We start from the raw sequence: 14056 nt of genomic DNA, 5'->3' as shown, positions 1-14056 counted from the left end.
AAATAAAAAATGTTCGGTATTAAGTGTTTGGAAAGTGGTAATGTCCTTATAAAGTTTAAACATGTACTATGGCTATAATTATGTAATATAAATATCAACTAGAAAGTGACTGGTTCTGGGGTGCCTGGGTGGCTCAGTCGGTAAAGTGACTACCTTCAGCTCAGGTCATGATCTCGGGGTCCTGGGATAGAGCCCCGCATCAGGCTCTTTGCTCAGCAGGGAGTCTGCTTCTCTCCCTCCCTCTGCCCTCCCCCCCCACCCCCTGCTCATTCTCTTTCTCTCTCTCTCAAATAAATAAATAAAATCTCTAAAAAAATAACTGGTTCCATTGTATTAGGGTAGTACTGGATGATGATTTAATTTTCATTTTTGAACATTATTTTGATACAACCATAATCATGCTTTATAATAAAAATGCCTTAATTATATCATTAAAAGCACCATTATTTAAAATTCATCCTACACTCTCAACACACAATTTAAAGACCCTCTTTAAACTATGCGAAACGCCGCTGCGGTGTCGCTAGCCAGCGGTCATATGTAAAACATCAAGATCTAACATCTGCGACAGATGGGCAGTTAGAGGAATCAGTCTCAACGAAGGAAGCTTTCCGTACCTGAATTATCTTCGTCTTTGCGGATTTTGAGCTTCACCAGGTCTTCACACTGCTGGAGGATCTGAACTGCATCTTCCATTGAACAGTTGTCCAGTCGGATGTTATCTATTGCAAGTAATTTATCCCCGAGTTCCAGGGTGCCAGTCCTGTTAGCCAATGCAGAGCAACACATGATTAATGAGCACTCACCCGGGTCATTTAAGAGGCATTAAGAATAATGTAGCATTATGGCAGTCTTTAGAGAAGAGACATTCTTCAACTCTTTTAAAATTGCATTTTATTAACAAATCCCTTTTTTCCAGTCTTAGTTTGGATGGCTGCCATGACATTACATTTCAGAGTATTAAAAACATTTTTTAAAGACTTTTTAAAAAAATTATTTGACAGAGATCACAAGTAGGCAGAGAGGCAAGCAGAGAGAGAGAAAGAAGCAGGCTTTCTGCTGAGCAGAGAGCCTGATGTGGGGCTCGATCCCAGGACCCCGAGATCATGACCTGAGCCGAAGGCAGACGCTTAACCCACTGAGCCACCCAGGTCCCCAACATTTTTTTAATTTTAATTTTTATTATTTTTTTAAGACTTTATTTATTTATTTGACAGAGATCACAAGTAGGCAGAGAGGCAGGCAGAGAGAGAAAGGGAAGCAGGCTCCCCGATGAGCAGAGAGCCTGATGTGGGGCTGGATCCCAGGACCCTGGGATCATGACTTGAGCTGAAGGCAGAGGCTTTAACCCACTGAGCCACCCAGGTGCCCTAACATTTTTTTTTAAACTAATTTCTTGAACTAGTCCAGGACCACTATATAAGCTTCACTCAGGAATTCAAACTTTTCTAGGAAGGGAGGTAATGGTGCAGGGTTTACAGACACTGGGTGTCCTCATGCTTCTCCACATGTTGCACTACTTGTCAGGTACTAGGAGAGGGTTGGGAGAGTGAGGGGAGTTATGGTGGGTTAAACTTCATGGGGATCTGAATCCTGGCATCCTTCCTGCCATTTCTACCTGCACCGGGAAACCCAGGACCACTGAGAGTCTGACACAGGCACTGGACCTCTGCAGGTCTGTTGAAAATTTTTAAGGTCCGTGATGAGATGAGAAAAATAATGAGAATGTGTCTGTGTTTGTAGGTATATATATGTATACGCACACCTATTTGTAAAATAATGAGAATGTATATGTGTTTGTAGGTACATACATGTATACACATACATATTTGTACACTGAAGGTTATGTTTTGGTAAGAACTATCCTTGAGGAATTATGTCTGTGACAGAGATTGCTAATTGCTTTCAGCCTCTATCCTCCTCGCTCTTCTTCTGGGTCATTCCCTGGAGATGCACAGCCCGAACTCTCTCAGCACCACTCCCACTTCCCTTCTGTGGCTAGAAAATTGCAATGACCAGGAGCAAACTGGTGAGGATGACAGAGTTGCCTCCTCAGCCTCGCATTTCCTGCCTACCTCCCAACTATTACATGAGACACACACTGCATACTTCTTTGTCCCAGTCTATTTCTGAGTCTCCCTGTCATGGCATCTGAGCTTATAGCTATATACCTAGACTCATACAATGTCCTTTCTACTTATTGAATATTAAAATATTACTTTAATGAAATGACTGTGATAATGGATGGAATATTTTTTAAAAAGTCCTTAACTGGACAATAGAAAGTTAATCATCTTTTATCAGTATTCCCAAAGATTTAAAAATATTTTTTTATTAAATATTTTTATTTATTTATTTGACAGACAGAGATCACAAGTAGGCAGAGAGGCAGGCAGAGAGAAAGGAGGAAGCAGGCTCCCTGCTGAGTAGAGAGCCTGATGCGGGCCTCGATCCCAGGACCCTGAGATCATGACCTGAGCCGAAGGCAGAGGCTTAACCCACTGAGCCACGCAGGTGCCCTAAAAATATTTTTGATCTCGGAGCACCTGGGTGGTGCAGTTGGCCAAGTGCCTGACTCAGAACCTAAGGGTTTAGACTCAGGTCATGATCTCCAGGTTGTGAGATCTGGCCCCGAGTCAGGCTCTGCTCCCGTTTGCTGGAGATTCTCTCTCCCTCTCCCTCTGTCCCTCCCGCTCATGTCCTCTCTCTCTCTAAAATAAGTGAGTAAATCACTAAAATCTGTGAAATCAAAAGTTTGAGACTCTCTGATTTTGACGGTATATGGACCAAACAGAAGACAAACGTTGTTCAAGGCTCAAGGACCTAGCTTGGCTAGGGAGGACATTCTGGCATCTAGAAAAGCTCTTCCACAAGTAATTATCTCCATGTGGGGTGTTTCTTATAGTTGGAGCCATTTCCAGTTTTTTAGCTGGAAAATGAAGGCTGGAAGATGATCAGTGAAGGAGAGTGTGATGGACTCAGGAAGGACCCTAAAAGGTGACTCTTGACTGCAGTGGGTACAGAAATAAATTGACATGAGGAGAGCTACAAAGTCATTGCATGAGGAATGTTGAATACAATCGCTTAATAGTGGCTGTCTGGAGAATATTAAGAATTAAGAATTTAGAATACCATGATCCATTAAGAAGGTCCACCTTGGATGTGGAAAGGGTGTCATCTCTACTTTTCTTTTGTTGTTGTTGTTATCTCTACTTTAATTAGGAATGCCTTACACCTGGTTTGCTCAGTTAGTAGAGCATGTGATTCTTGATCTTGCAGTCGTGATTCAAGCCCCATTTGGGGGGTAGTTACTTTGAGAAAAAGAAATGCCTTGGAATGAACCAGAAAATTCATTTTTCTTACCTGTGTGCCACACTTCCTTTCTTGATATCTGATATGACAAGGGGATCTCCTGGTTTTCTGCTAGATGGTGCTGTAATAAGGAAGTTAGAATCTTTATATCCATGGCTCACCCACACTGTATAGTTCCTATTTTATAGCAATGGTTAGGTTAATGCAAGTACATATTTGCTTTGTATGCAAAGCAAAGATGCTCAACAAATGAATTAGAAAATGTGCACATTACATTTTCTTAATATAAAAATGTGTCAAAATATGTATAAGCTTAAAAACGAAAGCAAAGTCATTTTTAAATTTGCAATCGGAGAAAGCATTCGCGGAGCTGACCACCGGGTTTAAATCTATTTCAACTTGTAATTCCAAAGAGAAAGGTGAAGGGTGAATACCCAAAGAGGAGACTCTCAGAAGCGACTGGGGGCTCTCGTTAATGGTATATCCATATGTGCTCCCTTCTCCTACTTCATCCCTTACTTCTTTTTGGTGAGGAGACATCAACTTTTGTGGGACTGGACCATATTCCTTCAGGTATATGGAATTGCAAAGTGGATGACATTCAGTGATTTAAACTTCTTTTTCCCCCAAAAGGAAATCTTTTGCTAGATAGACTGTAAATCTTAACATTTTGCTCACACATTCATACCTAAAATGCTCTGACGTGTTCTGGAATATGAATATTTTATTTTATTGGCAGCAGTCAATATTGGACTTAATTATATTTTTATACATATTCATATTCTAAATGTGAACATACAACTTTTACTGAGGTTACAGATTATCCTATTATCCTGCACAGTGGTCAGTTTTTGGTTTTATAACTTCTCTCAGATATTTCTACTTGATGAGAATGAAAAGCAATTAGTTTTGAGTCTACCGTAGAGTTAATCCTGAAAATGAGCTGTAGTTCACACAGCACAAAAATATCATCTTGATCTAGAAAGTGTATATTTAATTTAGGTGTTTGATAATTAAAATAACCCATGCTGACATTTATAAAAAAAAACAATTTGCCTCTGAGAGGAGATGTTTTGCCAGTTTAAAGTCTGTAGTGATTTCCTTTTAAGGATCATTAAAAGGCCCCTAAAGTAAGATTTTATTATAAACAGGCTGATCACCCCATAATAATCATAGAACCATATCATATCCCATAATCCCATCTGAATCCCAGGAAAATGTTTATGCATAAGAACAGATGGTTTAATATTTCAACATAACATTGAAAGAAAAAGCAAATACATATACCAATATCTTACCCACTGTCTAAATTAGCCCATAGTAAATGTTAATGGGACTTGATTCAATCATTATTCTTAGCTTCTAGCAAAGTATGCAAAACATTCTATTCACTGCAATTAATTCATAATTTAAACCCCACTCGATTTGATATAATTCCTCCAGAGAAATAGAAATATTTAGCATTTTTATACATGTCATATTTTACAACTACAAATCGTTTTGGACATAGGGCTCAAAGACAAAAACTTTGTTATTACCCAAAAATATAACTTTTTTAGCATCTGCCAATGACTTTATACTCTATTTTGCCAAGCTGTAGTAACCATCACAAAGCACTCAATGTTTTCCCTGGTTTTCAATAAAATCCATGTTCCACCAAAATGGTCTGAAATGAAACAATAGTAGAGGCAACAAAATACATCAAACTCATCTCTGTCATCTTTGCAACAGAGGAAAATAGCACTGGGGTCTCTTGGACAAACCCACCCAGCTTTACAGGAGGTTTGAAACTTATTATGGCATATGGACACATATGGTGGCCATTCTCACATTTGCTAGATTCTTCTCTTTCTCCTTTTAACCAAGACCATACCTGAGGCTTGAGAAGCTCATCAGGGTAGATGACCCTTGGAGTGATGAAGTTGAACCCGGAAGTTGGTCCAAATCTGTACGAGCTCCTGGCACTGTGGCTCCCATGCCTACCAGGCATGTTAAATGTGGCTCTGGGGGCTCAGACATCGTTTGCATACCCCAGTACCTATGTTTTAATTCTCCACTACCTGGGAAGAAGTCATAAACCAAGCATGCTTTGCTTGACTTGTAGGGCTTTAAAAAATTAGATTAGTTGTCAACATTTAAAAATTAGTAGATTTCATACACATGTATAGTTTTAAAAAACTGGACAGGCAATATGGTAGAATGATGAAGAGCTTGGCAGCCATAACGTTTGGGTCCAAAATCCTGGCTTTACCACTTATCAGCCACGGGTGTTTGAGTGCATAGTCTTTAGGCAACCTGAGTTGATCTGCAAATGGTGATGAAGAACAGTAAGAGTGTTTACCTCAGCGTTTTTGTGGCAAGGATTGAGATTTACATTAAAGCGATCGGACCAGTGCACAAGCAGTGCATTACATAAGTGTTTACTGTTATTATGATCCAGCAACACTGGACACTTCACAACTCCCCGCTTTGGGTGGAGCCTTCAGTTTCCCATTTGCCACTGTCCTCCATGGATGGGTCTCATTCACTGACTTGCCTCACCTCTGAGGGCTTCTGAATTTGTGACCCTTGGAATGAGAATATACTAGTGTTTAACGGTTTAAATCTGATTGAAGTTCTCCACAGAATCATTTGTTTAATACACATTTATTGACACTAACTATAAGCTAGGCAGCTCTGCTTTGAGCACAGCCATGAAACCCCACAGAAGTTGCATAAAATGGTGGGGGTGGGGTGTGGGGTGTGGGGCAGGGATGGTTAAATCTTATGAAGTTATTATCCATGAAACTCTCTCTTCTCCAAAGTAAGGCCAGCTGGGAAGGCCATACAAATCATCATACGGCGGGAAAGTTACCCTATATGGGTCAAATGTGTGGCCTAGCAAAGAAGGTTACTGAGTTCTGAGAAAGACAAAATAGCTTCACAACCTCTTGAAATCTCAATATAAACTGCTGAAATGTATGGAACTGAAAGGCTGACAAAGGAGAAAGAACAAGACACAAATCCCATGTTATAGGATACATGTTAAATTTAAAACACTGCCTTTTTCTTAGTCATAGTTCATAAAATAATTTTAATTCAAACTCTTCTATCTCTCTTAGTTGTCTTTGTCTTACTAGATCTACATTTTTGAGTCATCTACAAGTTTTTTCCTAAGCTCATCACTTTCATGTCTTTTAAGGCTATTTTGCTGTCCAAGAAGATGATGTCACTAGAAATTGTATCCTAAATCACAAGTACCCTTTCGTATAACATCACAATGACTTATTTTTTCATGCTGTTCATAGATGGACATTCTTGATCCTCACAAGAAAACTGCCTACTATATTATTTTTTAAAATTTACTTTTCTTTTACTTATTTTGATCAGAATCATATAGGCATACAACTTGAGGAGTCCAATTTCTCCAAGACCAGCCCTTCATTTCTTACTTGCCCAGACGCTGTTGCTATATTGCTAAATAACATCCAACTGTTACTATTTCATTATTTTTCAGTGCTAATTATTTACCATCTGCTATGAAAGATGCTATACCAGCACCCTATTCTCATACATGTCTTGTCCTGTGAGCTCCCCACATTCTTCCACCGCAGTTTGGTCTGAATTTTTTATAAGATCGATATTTGGTATTTTCCTCTGTATGACTACCTAAACAGTATTCACAGATAAGTCATGTAGCATACCATGACTACTTGCCTTTTCATAGGGTATGTTTTCCCCGTAGTTGTCAATTGCCTTGGTCTCTGGATAGTTTTCTTATATTTATCATGAATTCAACTCCTCAGATCCCAAGTTATATAAATTTTCTCTTAGTATGATAAATCATATCAGGATTTCTAGCAGAGGTTTACAACTTGTCTGGACTGTTTACTTTCTAGGGTTGCTCCATAGATCTTGGGAACTTCCTTCTCACAGACCCTGGAAGATGTTCTCTTGACTTTTGTTACACTAAAACAAGGAGGCCATTAGACTAAGGTGGCTGTAAAGCTGTGATGGTCTATAGAAGCAACCCAAAATCTAAGCCTGTCAATGCCTCAAAGTTACAAAATCAAAATGCTAAGGAAAACCAATCACAAACAGCCAACTAGGCTTTAAGTTACAGCTGATCAATAATTTCCTTTCTCTGTGTCTGTACTTCCTCTACCTGTCTTCCCCCAGGCTCTTGTGGATAGAGCCCTCCTAATTCCTTCCACTTTGGCACTGCCTGATTTGAATCTATTTTTACTTAAATAAACCCTCTACGTTTTTAATATGCCTCAGTTCATCTCTTAACCCCTCTCTCTTACACATCCTTGGAGCCCTCACACTTTTCTCTCCTCTTTCATTCTGTACTGGCTATTATTTGGATATTGTATCCTTTGGACTCAGCCTGCATACATCTTATCTATCCTAGATTCCTTATTTGTGGTTTTCTTCTAATTTCTGGCACTTTCTCTCACCTTTATTTTCCAATATTTTAATTTCTGCCACGTTCTTAAGTTCCAAGAGGTCTTTGTCCACCCTGGTATGTTATGTTATGTTATTTATTTATTTTTGGTATGTTATTTTAGACTAGTATTCATTTCTTGCTTCCATCCACAAAATATCTTAGGTTGGTACTGACGTTAATGAAACCTTGTTCTTTTTTAGAGTTTTCTTCTTCCTGAATGTGCTGCTTCTGCTTTTCTTCTTTCTTTCTGGTGATAGACTTGCATATCAGATTCTTCCCTCGGGTGTCTGCTTTTTCTTAGCTGTCTGTTCACATGAAAGAGGCAGCTCTACAAAGCTGTTAGAAAGCTTGGTGCACCTGAGAGGGGTCTGTGGACTCTGATCTTCTCTGGACAGTTCAGGCCAGGCTGTTTCTTTGGGTCAGATGGCTCTGATTCTTCCTCCTGCTTGGAGGGTATTAAGCCTGGCTACCTGGCTTCTCTGAGTTTACGGAGGAGAAGACTAGCAGTCTCGACATTCAGTATGTACACTTTTTTTAAAAAAAGATTTTATTTATTTGACAGACAGAGAGGGAATACAAGGGGCGGGGGGGAGGACAGGGAGAAGCAGGCTTCCCACAGCAGGCAGCCAAATGAGGGGCTCAGTCCCAGGATTCGGGGATCATGACCTGAGCCAGGCAGATGCTTAATGACTGAGACACCCAGGTGGCCCCACCTCATCATAGAGCAGTACAGCTACCCTCAGCTGTGCTCTCCTAGGCCACAGCACCTCCATTTCCGGCTTTCCAGAGAATGAAACTCCGTTCTGCTGTGGAGGGGAGATGTGCCTGGATGTGCTGGCTGGCGGAAGGCATCTAAGGGACTAATTCATTTTTCACAGACTTTCAAACATTTCTCATATCTCAGCTCTCCCATCACTCTCACTTCCGGAAGTTCCTCATTCCACTAGTTCCTGATGCTGCTGGGACTTTAGGATGCAAATCCTGTTCTCTGTCAGCTTTCCCTTCTGCTTCTTTAAGTTCAACTTTCTCAGGCGCCTGGGTGGCTCAGTGGGTTAAGCCTCTGCCTTCGGCTCAGGTCATGATCTCAGGGTTCCTGGGATCAAGGCTCTCTGCTCAGCAGGCAGCCTGCTTCCTCCTCTCTCTCTGCCTGCCTCTCTGCCTACTTGTGATCTCGCTCTGTCAAATAAATAAATAAAATCTTAAAAAAAAATAAGTTCATCATTCTCCATCTTCTCTGCTACTTCCAAATTTGGTTGCGGCTATCTCTATTCCTTTTCTTCTTCTTAAGGGCTTGTGCCTTTTGAAAAATCTTACACTGTTGTTTTAAAATGGGCTGGGGTGGGAGCAGCGCTAAATGCCAGAGTTCAAGCTATCATCTTTTGACCCTGAAGATTTAAAATCATTAGTTCAGGGACGCCTGGATGGTTCAATTGGTTAAGCTATTGCCTTTAGCTTGGATGACCCAAGGGTCTTCATGATCCATCATGATCCCAGGGTCCTGGAATTGAGTCCTGCATCGGGCTCCTTGCTCAGTGGGGAGCCTGCTTCTCTTTCTGCCTCTGCCTGCTACTCTGCCTGCTTGTGCTCTCTCTCTGACAAATAAAATCTTTAAAAAAAAAAAATCATTAGTCCTCTTTCACTATCAGAAACTGATTCTTAAAGTGAACATGGATTCTTTGCTTCTCAAATAATTGTTGGAAAGGTGGAAAGTGACATTCTCTATCTTTTGCTTTAAAAACTTTGTATTAGAAGACAGGTAAAATCTTCTGGATTTTGTAGCTAATTAAACTTGAATCAACAAGGTATTCCAAGAACATTCAATAATATCTAGCCATTCAGGAATCTTACTCTACTAGTCAGGGTACTTAGCTCAAAGGGCCAGATAAAGTGTCCAAACTATACTAGACACACACACACACACACACACACACACACAGTCATTCAGTTTTGCTTTACTTGCAACTGTATATATGATACTTGGCAAGTAAAACAAGTTATTTGATTTGAAATGGAGCAGTGAGTAGAATTTTTATTGCAAAGTTGGCAAAAAAACTCGAGCAATTCTCTTCTAAATACGCTTAAGACTTAAGGGAAAAAATGACAGATTTGTTGTGCTTGTCATAAAGGCTGCTTTATGATTTTATACAAAAAAAAAAAAAAAAACACCTCCACTCATAAAATGCTATCTTTTGCTTTTCTGATAAAGGATGTGGGAAAGGTCATCAATCATGTAGAGGCAGTGATGAGCGCTGGTGGGACAGCAAAGCCCACGTTAGGTCAGACAGAATGGGTTTGAAACCCGTGCACCCTTTATGAGCTCTGGGGCCTGGGCAGGTTACCCAGCCCAGGCTTTCTTTTCTATAAAATGGGTATAGATGCCACAGGGCCGCTCTAAGGAGTAAGTGGGAAACACACAAATAAACTGCTTATGGTCATGCCTGGCACAAAGTAGATACAAATCCTTGCACTGCAAAAAGAAAACATCAGTATCAAAAAGACTTTACTGACGGCGGAGCCTGGGTGGCTCAGCGGGTTAAGCCGCTGCCTTCGGCTCAGGTCATGATCTCGGGGTCCTGGGATCGAGTCCCGCATCAGGCTCTCTGCTCAGCAGGGAGACTGCTTCCCTCTCTCTCTCTCTCTCTCTCTCTGCCTGCTTCTCTGCCTACTTGTGATCTCTCTGTCAAATAAATAAATAAAAATCTTTAAAAAAAAAAGACTTTACTGACAACTGCACATGACAGAGTTAAAGGGCGTGGTCTGCAGCGAGGGTGAGGGTGGGGCGCTGCGTGGCTGGGCATGCGCTCTGGTTCCCGACTGACTGAGGTCTTAAGAGCTTCAGGACGCCGTTTCCGGGACGAGGCCGTTTCACTTTATTTGCTAGAGTAGATTGCTCCACATTATAGTAATAACATCAATAAAAGTCATGGCTGATGCTAATGTGCTATGAATGTCTCATCAGGAACTTCAGAAAATTAGTCTAAAACTGCTCACCACATCCCAAATCAGAGAGACTCATTTCTCAGTCAATTAGGTATGAAGAGTGAGTGAGGCTTCAGCAGAGCGTGCGAGGTTCTGGCAGAACGTTTCCCGGGATGAAGGCTGCGTCTTACTACTCAGGTTCTCACAGGATGAAGGAGACAGAAGAGGGCTTTGCACAGGGAGTGGGACACATCAGTACACCCTTGCACGCCTCAGTTTCGCTAACAGTACCTGGGTGTTGGAGAAGAGGGTCCCTTGCTTTCCTCCCTAAGTGCTAGAGTTGCAGTTGGCGTGAAATTTTGTGTGGGTAGAGCTTGGCTTAAGCTATTTCAGGAAGCTCTACATGTAAAATAAATAGCAGTCATCATAATAATGAACACGTGGTTAGGGCTCATAACTGGTCTAGGCACTTTACATATACCAGCTCATTTAATCTTCTCAACAATGCTAGAAGGGAACAAGCGCACTGTTTTATAGACAAGGAAGTGGTACAGAGAGGTCAAGAGGGTCGAGAAGTGGAGAAGTGTGTGCTCTGAGGCCTTACTTTTTTTTTTTTTTTAAAGATTTTATTTATTTATTTGACAGAGATCACAAGTAGGCAGAGAGGCAGGCAGAGAGAGAGGGAGAAGCAGACTCCCCTGCTGAGCAGAGAGCTGGAAGTGTAGGGCTCGATCCCAGGATCCTGGGATCATGACTTGAGCCAAAGGCAGCCGCTTAATGGACTGAGCCTCCCAGGGGCCTCTGAGGCCTTGCTCTTAATCATTTTTCAAGTTAGTGCTTCTTTAGTTCACCCAAGGGCCTTTGCATAAACATCTGTATTCATCATCACGTTCAAAGGCTCATTTTTTGGAATGCACAGTGGTTAGCAGAAGATTATCAGCAGAAGATTATTTTTGATAGACTCCTTATTCATTCATTCCACAAAGACAGGAATTAAATAAGCACCTTGTACATGCCAGGAACCATGCCAGGCTTCAGGAGTTCATTTCATAACAATATAATCGGATTCTGGCCTTTTTTTTTTTTTTTTTTAAAGTAAATTCTGTTTTCTCAATTGGGAAAATATGAGTCTTTTCCATGAGGAGACACAAATTCAGCATGGTGATGGTAAGTTGTATAAAGGGAGCTGTAGGTCTAGATGGTCTGACAAACAGATTTGACAAGCCTATGAATCATTCCTCCATCCAGGAACAGCAGAACACTTCCAGCTTCCATGAATACCTTTAGTTTATGCTGGTTGAAAGTCAGGCCATTCTTATGGGGGGTTTTGAGGAAATTTCTATTGTTGGCATTAAATGTCATACTTAGTTCACACACAAAACCATCATAAAGCATAATTTTAAATGATTCTTCATATGAATAAAATATGTTGTGGTTGTGTATACATGAATACACTTCAAACAAATGGAGCATCTAAATACTGACTTTAAAAGAGGAATACATCACAGGATCAGTTTTTAAATGGGGACTCTCTTTTATAGTTGTATTTTTATGTATGTCAATTTTTTCTTTAATTGAAGTTAGTGGACACACAATATTACATTGGTGTCAGGTGTAAAACATAGCAGTTCGACAAGTCTACATGCTACGCTAGGCTCACCAGCGTGTAGCTATCACCTGTCACCATGCAATGCTCTTAAAATACCACTGACTCCATTCTCCGTGCTGTCCCTTTTATTCCTGTGATTTCTGTGACTTATTCATTCCATAACTGAAGCTGTACCTCCCTCTCCCCTTCACCCATTTTGTCCATCTCCCTACCCTCCTCCCCTTACATATATAAATTTTTAAGAATAAATTTATTTAAAAAAAAAAGACCATTTTCCCACTTAAAATTTGGAAGGAAAATGACTATGTGACAATAGGCTTCCCAGCTGTGGGTGTCTCCAGCGGACACACTAGCAGTAAGTATCTCTAAGGACAGGGAGAGTGTTTTCAAAACTTAGCATAGGCTCTAGGCATCCTAGGAACTCAGAACGCATTTATTTCATGCAGGCGAAGGGAAGAAAGAATAGAGTGGAAGGCAGGGTGCCTATACGCAGCCGGACAGTTATACACTCCTCCGAGGGAGACTGCTTTCGCAGCCAGTACTGACGGAATAAATCAATGGAATGGAATTAATAGAATAAAGGAAAGCAGTCTTAAAGTAACATGGGGGTTGCGGCAGCCACCCTGAGTCCCAAATATTTTTGGAATAGTACGTTCTGATGAGCTCTCCCTTTATTTAAGTAACTACCGCTGTTGACAGAATAATGGCATACTCTCTTTGTTCCATAATGAACAAATTGAGAGGCTCAGTGATCTGATTAAAGGCACAAATGACTTCAGGAGTACCTAGTATAGGTCTGAAGTCTCCAAAATCCCATCTCATCTTTCTGCTTAGCGGAGAAGACATGGAGACACATCAGTCTTCCTCTTCTCTCAGGAGGCCGCACATGGGTTCAGGTGTGTGCAAGCACTCTCTCGTGCATGTGGCTTCTTGCTCTTTACATTTATTCTGTATTGTAGTTCCACTATTTTCAGGGCTGCACTAGATCTGTCTGATGTATTGGTTTATACCCAAAATTTCATTTTCAATGTTACACTGATATTGTCAAAGTTGAAATGGACGGCCCCCATTTCATACCAGCCCAGCTGAGAACTATTTTTGCCTTGACCCCTGACATAAGTGGGATCCAATAGTGTGTAATGAGGCACTTCACGTGAGCTCATCGCTCTTTCTTGAAGGAACCACTCCTTGGTCACAAACACTACCTCTTTGGTGTTTACGCATTAATCATTTGCTTCATTTTCTTGGGGGCATTTGTGGACGAACCCAGTTTATGGATAGTAAAAGCATAAAAACTTCAATTCACATTCTATAAATGTTTCCCAAAGCTGTTTTAACAAAACAGTTACAAATCTAGAGCTCGAGAAAAGGAGGGAATTTAACACATTTATATGTTCTGCTTTTCTTTTTGGTTTGGTTACCCAGATGTCTTGGACCATGCAGAAATTCCAAAAGTTACTAAATGAAGAGACATTATTTTTAGTCTTGCAGAATAACTTTTAGATGCATAGTGGACAGACAGGAGCATTGTCTTGAAATAAACACAATTTTTGTTAGTTAAATGGATTATTGTGAAAACTTAACCCACAATATACTAAAATGTAGAGAACATATATGCACTTCTATGCTCATCTCATTATTCATGGTGGGGGTGAGACACATTTATTGAGTCCTTATTACTTGCCTTGGACTAAACTAGGTATAAACAGTATGTTCTTTTATTTAACACTTCAAATAATCCTATATCTTGTAGACAGCCTTATTTCCATTTTACAGATGAAGAAACC

General features: G+C 40.5%; 1 protein-coding gene across 1 annotated transcript in view; it reads right to left on the bottom strand.

The window, feature by feature from the left end:
• GRIP1 (glutamate receptor interacting protein 1) overlaps positions 1-14056 on the bottom strand; it is a 241064-nt gene that overhangs the window by 54011 nt on the left and 172997 nt on the right. The window contains exons 14-15 of the mRNA XM_046011787.1: positions 3364-3433; positions 618-763 (exon numbers count right to left, since the gene is read on the bottom strand). Coding sequence (XP_045867743.1) covers positions 618-763; positions 3364-3433 — 216 coding nt within the window. The remainder of the gene's footprint in view (positions 1-617; positions 764-3363; positions 3434-14056) is intronic.

This window comes from Meles meles, chromosome 7, assembly GCF_922984935.1.
Source record: "Meles meles chromosome 7, mMelMel3.1 paternal haplotype, whole genome shotgun sequence".
Lineage (NCBI taxonomy): Eukaryota > Metazoa > Chordata > Mammalia > Carnivora > Mustelidae > Meles > Meles meles.
Note: the sequence above shows the minus strand (reverse complement) of the source record. Positions and strands in the feature narration are given on the sequence as shown.